Source organism: Mastomys coucha, unplaced genomic scaffold, assembly GCF_008632895.1.
Source record: "Mastomys coucha isolate ucsf_1 unplaced genomic scaffold, UCSF_Mcou_1 pScaffold22, whole genome shotgun sequence".
Taxonomy (NCBI): domain Eukaryota; kingdom Metazoa; phylum Chordata; class Mammalia; order Rodentia; family Muridae; genus Mastomys; species Mastomys coucha.
This window is the reverse complement of record NW_022196905.1, coordinates 156,684,479-156,691,041: the sequence shown is the minus strand read 5'-3', so window position 1 is coordinate 156,691,041 and position 6,563 is coordinate 156,684,479. Positions and strand designations below refer to the sequence as shown.

The 6,563-nt window shown below is 50.5% G+C and overlaps 1 protein-coding gene across 4 annotated transcripts in view; it reads right to left on the bottom strand.

Annotated features, from left to right (window-relative positions):
- Positions 1-525: 525 nt before the first annotated feature.
- Tmco3 (transmembrane and coiled-coil domains 3) overlaps positions 526-6,563 on the bottom strand; it is a 39,815-nt gene continuing 33,777 nt past the window's right edge. For all 4 annotated transcript variants that reach the window (XM_031339116.1, XM_031339115.1, XM_031339118.1 and 1 more), the window contains 3 exons: positions 3,049-3,128; positions 2,063-2,212; positions 526-1,242 (listed from right to left, as the gene is read on the bottom strand). In XM_031339116.1, coding sequence (XP_031194976.1) covers positions 1,129-1,242; positions 2,063-2,212; positions 3,049-3,128 — 344 coding nt within the window. In that variant the 3' untranslated portion in view covers positions 526-1,128. The remainder of the gene's footprint in view (positions 1,243-2,062; positions 2,213-3,048; positions 3,129-6,563) is intronic.

The following is a 6,563-nucleotide window of genomic DNA, read 5'->3' as shown; positions in this document are numbered from 1 at the left end:
ACTGGCTGGGGCTGGAGAGACACTGGCTGGGGCTGGAGAGACACTGGCTGGGGCTGGAGAGGCAGTGAAGGGCAGCTAAGGGCACTCAGTGCTCTGGGAAAGGATCCAGGTTTGGTTCCCAGCACTCACACAGTGTCTCACCCGTAGCTCTAGGTCCTAGGCATCTAAGCCCCCTTCTTACTTCCTCAGACACCAGGAACATACGTGATGCTCACACATACACATAAGTAAATCTACAATTAAAAAACATTGGCTAGATTTTTGTCAATGATTAGTTCAACACAAAAATCTAACTTTAAAAAATGAGAATTTTGGAGGCTGGATAGATGGCTCATGGGTTAAGAGACTGGCTGTCCTTCTAGAGCACCTAGGTCCAGTTCACAGCACCTATGTGGCAGCTGATGACTGTAACTCCAGTCCCTGGGGACCTGGCACCCTCACACATGCATACATGCAGGCCAAGAACCACATAAAAATAAGTAAATCTTTTTTAAAAAAATGAGATTCTCAGTAAGTTTCAAATAATTATACTCTGATCATAAATGGTCTTTATTTAAGAATGTATATTCTTGTGATTCAAAATCAAATATCTTAAAAGTAAAACTAATAAAAGTCAACATGATAATGTTTTATTTAAAATAGTTTCAAGAGGCAAGAGGACATTGAGGTTTTAAAGATCAAAAGTAAGTTTCCAAGCTCAAAAATAAAATTAAAATCTCATATTGCTATTATGTTTAATAACAAATATTTGACCAACAGATTATAATTGTATAATAAATAAAATGGCTTTCTAATTTTACCAAAAAAAATCATAAGCTGATAAATTAACAAGTGGAAGTTAATAATTTTCATTAAAAAAGGCACATCCAGGCAAAGTAGTTCAGGTGATTGTAAAATGCAGTGTTAGAACTCTGTACATAATCAACTGACCGCAAATAAATTACCCTGGAAAATTCTTAAACATGATAGGAAAGTCTTTGAAAATGCAAGCAAGCATGAGGGTGCTGCCTCTCGGTCAGTGTTACTCTGATGGGAAGCCAGTGGAGAGGTGCAGCAGCAGACCATCTCAGGACTGCGACCCCCCGATGGATCCCTGCCCCACACACAGTCTGTGGTCATCGGGTGCTGTCAGAGACTGGACCGCCTCTCTGGTCTCGGCACACACTTGGTAATGGCTGCTTTCCACAGCACTGGGGCGAGTAAGAGGCTGAGCGTGGTCACACTTAGGATAAGGAGGTATACCTGCAAAGGACAAACGGCACAGTCACAGGAGTTCCAGGAGTACCAGGAGTACCGTCCACGTGTCTCGCTGAGCATCAGGAAGTCCTGCATTTTCAGAGGACACCTTGAGTAGCACATGTTGAGTGTGTAGCCCCACTGAGTGTCAGGAGGTACACTGTCAACCAAAAGCTGTGGTAAGTTCTGGCAAGTTCCAGGGTAGCAGCCTGGTTTCATTGCTGAAGGTGAACCCTACAGGCAGGGACTCAGACTCGATCCACCCTTTCCCCCATGATGCAGCTCTGCATTCGGTTCGAGAACCCTCCACAGTGCTCCGACACAGTGTCTCTGACACTGAGGTTTCCTCACGCTCCTTACACAGAGAGACAGCCTGGGAACTGCATGTGCTCCGCAGGCCTCCCCAGTGTCAGTGGGAGCGTCCACTGTAGGGTCAACAGCTCATCACAGCAAATAGCAGCCTGTTAATTATAATTACTGTAAGAAAGAATGCCATCACTTCTTGGCCTTTTGACGAAGATCAAATATAAAAGACAACAGCAAGGTTAACTAGTTATTTTCACCTATGAAATTCAACATCCTATATGAGAAGGAAGCGGCCAACTTCCATGACTCCCACCAAAGTTCCTTCCAGGCCAGCTTAGCACCCACTGAGAGCACGCTGCGGCCCCTGAGGCCTGGTGTGCCTGAACTAACAAGCCAGGGGAGGAGGGCATCAGGGGTGGGGGTGGAGATGGGGACGGGGTTCACTCTTTGCCTAACTGCTTGCATTGAAGCACTCCGTGCTCCACGGGGCTCTCACTTTGGTCAGATTATAGACTCTCACCTCTCTGGAGATGATGCCTGCTCTCCGTGCTCGACTCCCCAGTACAAAGGAGAACTCGCTGACCTGTGCCAGCCCTGCGGATACGATCCACTTGATGTACTGGCTGCTCCTTGGCAGGATGAGAGACAAGACCAGCACTGCCAACACAAACTGTAAGAGTAGTTTATCGCATCACCATTCGTGACCAGAGGCCGGACAAAGTCACTCTCATAATACAAAACCAAGATGGAATGGCGGTTACCGTTGCTTCTAGTCACAAACCAAGTGGGAAGGCGCATGCAGTGGGCACATCAGATACCCACCCAGAAGGCACAAGATAAATAGATAAGCTATTAAATTCATCTAGAACAAGAAGGCAAAATAAAAGGCTTGGATTCATTGACAGAAAATAAGCCTTCGCCCAGCAAGTTGAATCGATAGCATTAAATATTAAGTGCTCCAGACGAAGATTCAGTCTACACATGAGATGTTCTCCAGTGAGCAGCCAGGAACTGGCAGGCAGCTCAGCACTGGCAGCTCAGCAGATATTGCTAAACAGGCAGTCACATGGTGACATGGGCACCAGTACAGGTAGCAGTAATCCGTGGCCACGAGGGTGGACATTTGGGAGTGTCCACTGCATTTCCTGCATGCTGACATACACCACTATGAGGAAGAGGCATGGACTCTTAGACTTGTCCAGAACAAGCCTGCAGATCCAGAAAGACGCTCCCTGACCTGGCTTCTGGCAATTCCCCACACCTCAGTTCTGAATCAGCACATCACCCTAACGGCCTAGCTAACATCCTGGCCCAGACCTGCCCCCGCCTTGAGTCTGCCGAGGGTATGGATCAGCAGTGTCTCCACACGGTGGCACTTGGAGACACAGTGTCACTGGGGCTTTGCAGGACTTATGCAGCTGCTGGCTGGAAATGAGGACTAATGGGACGTGCTCTGTGTAATGTGTGTGAGATTTCAGCTGCGAGTTCTAGGAGAAAGCTTCATACCTTCATGATGACCACGGACAGGGTGAGGAATACCAGCACAGTCAACTCATAGATCACAAAGGTGGGGAACACATGAAGCCCTGTGGGAGACAGAGATCTCAGAATAGGGTCCAGATAGCCCACAGCTGTAAATCTACAACTCCATCATCCTAATTAAACCCATTTTTATAGAGGGTTAAACTAAAACCCAAGGCCTTCTGAGTGCTTTGGAAAGCTGTGCTCCTCTTCCAGGGAGAGAGGGAGACAGGGCAGCCCTCCATCAGGCCACGCCCGCAGAGGATGCAGCAGCATCCCCAAGAAGCACAGACCCAGCACTCCTGCAGGCTTTGGGCCAGGGCACTCACAGCTTGTGTGTACGTGCGTGTGTGTGTGTGTGTGTGTGTGCATGCATGCGTGTGTGTGCGTGCATGTGTGTGGTGTGTGTGTGCACATGTGTGTGTGTGCGCGTGCGTGCGTGTACATGCGTGTGCGTGCATGTGTGGTGTGTGTGCACGTGTGTGTGTGCGTGCGTGTACATGTGTGTGCGTGCATGTGTGTGTGCACGTGTGTGTGTGTGCGTGCGTGTGCATGTGTGTGTGTGTGTGTGTGTGTGTGTGTGCGCGCGCGCGTGCACAGCAGCCAGAGGAAGGGTCGGGAACTGTTCCCCATCTACACAGTCTTTGTCATTTCCCACTTGGCCCAGACAAGGAAGAGGCAGTCGGGTCCACCTTGCTTTAGGTACTTCTCTTTGTCCCCTGTTCCTGCACAGAGGAATAGGGGGCTGCAGTGGGAGCATCTCTGCCCACTCGGAGCTTTGTCATCTTCTCAGGAAAACACTGGTGCCTGGAGGCCTTCTTCCCCATCAGAGGTTCTGCCCCGAGTCAACCACTCAATACACTCCATCCGCAGCCTCAGCTCTTGAAGACCACGCCTCTGCTTAACCCACAATCACAAATGTAAGGGTGCTCCCTTTCTTTTTCTTTTTTTTCTTTTTCTTTTTTTTTTGGTTTTTCAAGACAGGGTTTCTCTGTGTAGCCTTGGCTGTCCTGGAACTCACTCTGTAGACCAGGCTGGCCTCGAACTCAGAAATCTGCCTGTCTCTGCCTGCCTCTGCCTCCCAAGTGCTGGGATTAAAGGCGTGCGCCACCACCGCCCGACACTCCCTTTCTTTCTAGACAGTTTCTTCCCTGTTGAGCTATGGAGATGCTTCCCCAACGTGGTTTAGACTCTGGTTTGCATCCGCCTGGCCCTCCAGCCTCTCTAGCTGGACACCTGGCCCCTTTTGAGCTCTCTCCTCTACTGCTGGCTCCATGTGGCATAGCTTCCCTTTTGGGGACCTGTCCTCAGTCTGTGTTGGATCAGACAGCTGCCTCAGACTTTCAGTGAACCCCGCCCCCCACCTCTTCTCACCACATTCCTGAATGTCCCTCAAGTCCCTTAAGGCCATGAGAAGCATCTAGAGTCTCATTTGGAGTCTCATTTATAAGTCCTAAAGTCTGCACAGCCCTGGCCACTCTAAGCCTGTCCCACCAGTCCACACGGACTTTCTTGGTGATGTCTGACTTTAGATGATTTGGTGCCATAGCCCATCTACATAGGTATGACTGAGTTCAGGAGCAGCGTGTGATACGGTGATATTCATGTCATCCAACAACAACCATAGCTGGTGGAGATTCCCCAGCCTGAGCCCATGGTGGAGATTCTCCAGCCTGAGCCCATGGAGGACAGGTACAACCTAGGTATTGGGCACCTAATCCGTCTTCCTGGATTCTGTCTGCAAGCCATTCAGGAAGATCTGTCTTTTCCAAAAGATGGGAGGTCCAGCTGAGCCGTGGGTAACCACTGACTGACTGCTATCTCTCCCATGGAATGCCTTGTGCTGGGCATTGTTCTTGTCTCTCCCATGCCCCATCCCATCCCCAGGCTTTCCTGGGGTCCTCCCCTGGGAAACCCTGCGCTTCCTACCCTAGTTATGACGGCTCTCCTGGGATGATGCCCTCTGTTTAGCCCATCCACAAAGGGACTTCCTGCACCTGTGCTACAGCTGAGAACTCCACCCAAGCCCTAACCCATGGCCCCTCTGCCCTGAGCCTGTGCTATACTGAGAACTCCACCCAGGCCCTACCCAGGCCCTTCTGCTGAGAACTCCACCCAGGCCCTAACCCAGGCCCCTCTGCCCTGCACCTGTGCTACACTGAGAACTCCATCCAGGCCCTAACCCAGGGCCCTCTGCCGAGAACTCCACCCAGGCCCTAACCCAGGCCCCTCTGCCCTGCGCCTGTGCTACACTGAGAACTCCACCCAGGCCCTAACCCAGGGCCCCTCTGCCCTGCACCTATGCTACACTGAGAACTCCACCCAGGCCCTAACCCAGGGCCCCTCTGCCCTGAGCCTGTGCTACACTGAGAACTCCACCCAGGCCCTAACCCAGGCCCCTCTGCTGAGAACTCCATCCAGGCCCTAACCCAGGCCCCTCTGCTCTGTGGACAGAGTCTTTTCCTTGCACAGATGAGTGTGAAGGGACATCTGAGAAATAGAACCCACTAAGGAAAATCTGCATTTCAACAACTTGGCCACAAGCATCAGTGACGGGGGCGAGCGAGCTGCCAGCTGTACAGCCACTCTGGTTTCTGCTCATGGCAGATTTCACATGCTCTGTACAGCGTAAGGTCACCTCTGCAGGCTCTGACACTGGACAGCCAGTCACTTGGTCTCAGTGTACCTGCTTCCTCGTCTATAAGTATGGATTTGAGAAGCAGGTTGATAAAATACACCAAGTGAAGTACATGGTCAGCCTTATGGTCCTTATATGCTGATGCTCAGGCCACAGATGTGAGGTCTGTAAGATGCTCCCAAGGTAGATCTCATAAAATGTGTAAAGATCAACTGCTAGGCCCTGCCCCACAGAGTCATCTTAATCTCGGTTAGAATCCTCCTTTGCCCAGGACGGGTGGAATACTTGGGACCGGACCAAGCAGTTTCATCACTCGTAGAACCGAATGAGGATGGTAGAGGTGCCAGTCAGCAGCCCCTCCTCTCTAGAGGCACGGGCAACACCACAGGACCTTGACCCAGCTCTGCCACTGCAGCACACCATGCACTTATCTATGCCTACAAAGTGTCAGGCTGAAACTTTCTTGAGAGGGGACCATATGGAGTCAGTCTGCAGGAGGTGACCAAGGTATGATGACACAGGGGCGAGCCCCAGTTGGCAGGGCTGTGTCTAGCGAGAGAGTCTCTGAACATGGCTTTCATTATAGAAACTTTGAGGCGTGAGAGAAATCATCTATTGTTTGAGGGACCTGGGCTGGGGTCTTTAGTAATAACATCCTGAGATAGCATCAGCATTGAAGTAGCCATTCACATAACAGAAAAGCTTGGCTGTGTCCTAGTAAGACCTCATTTATAAAACAGGTGACAGGCTAGGCTGAGCCACAGACCCATCAGAAGGTGAGCTACAAAACCTGGTGCTACATCTACACCATGCTGTCTACATCTACACCATGCTGTCTGTCTACATCTACACCATGCTGTCT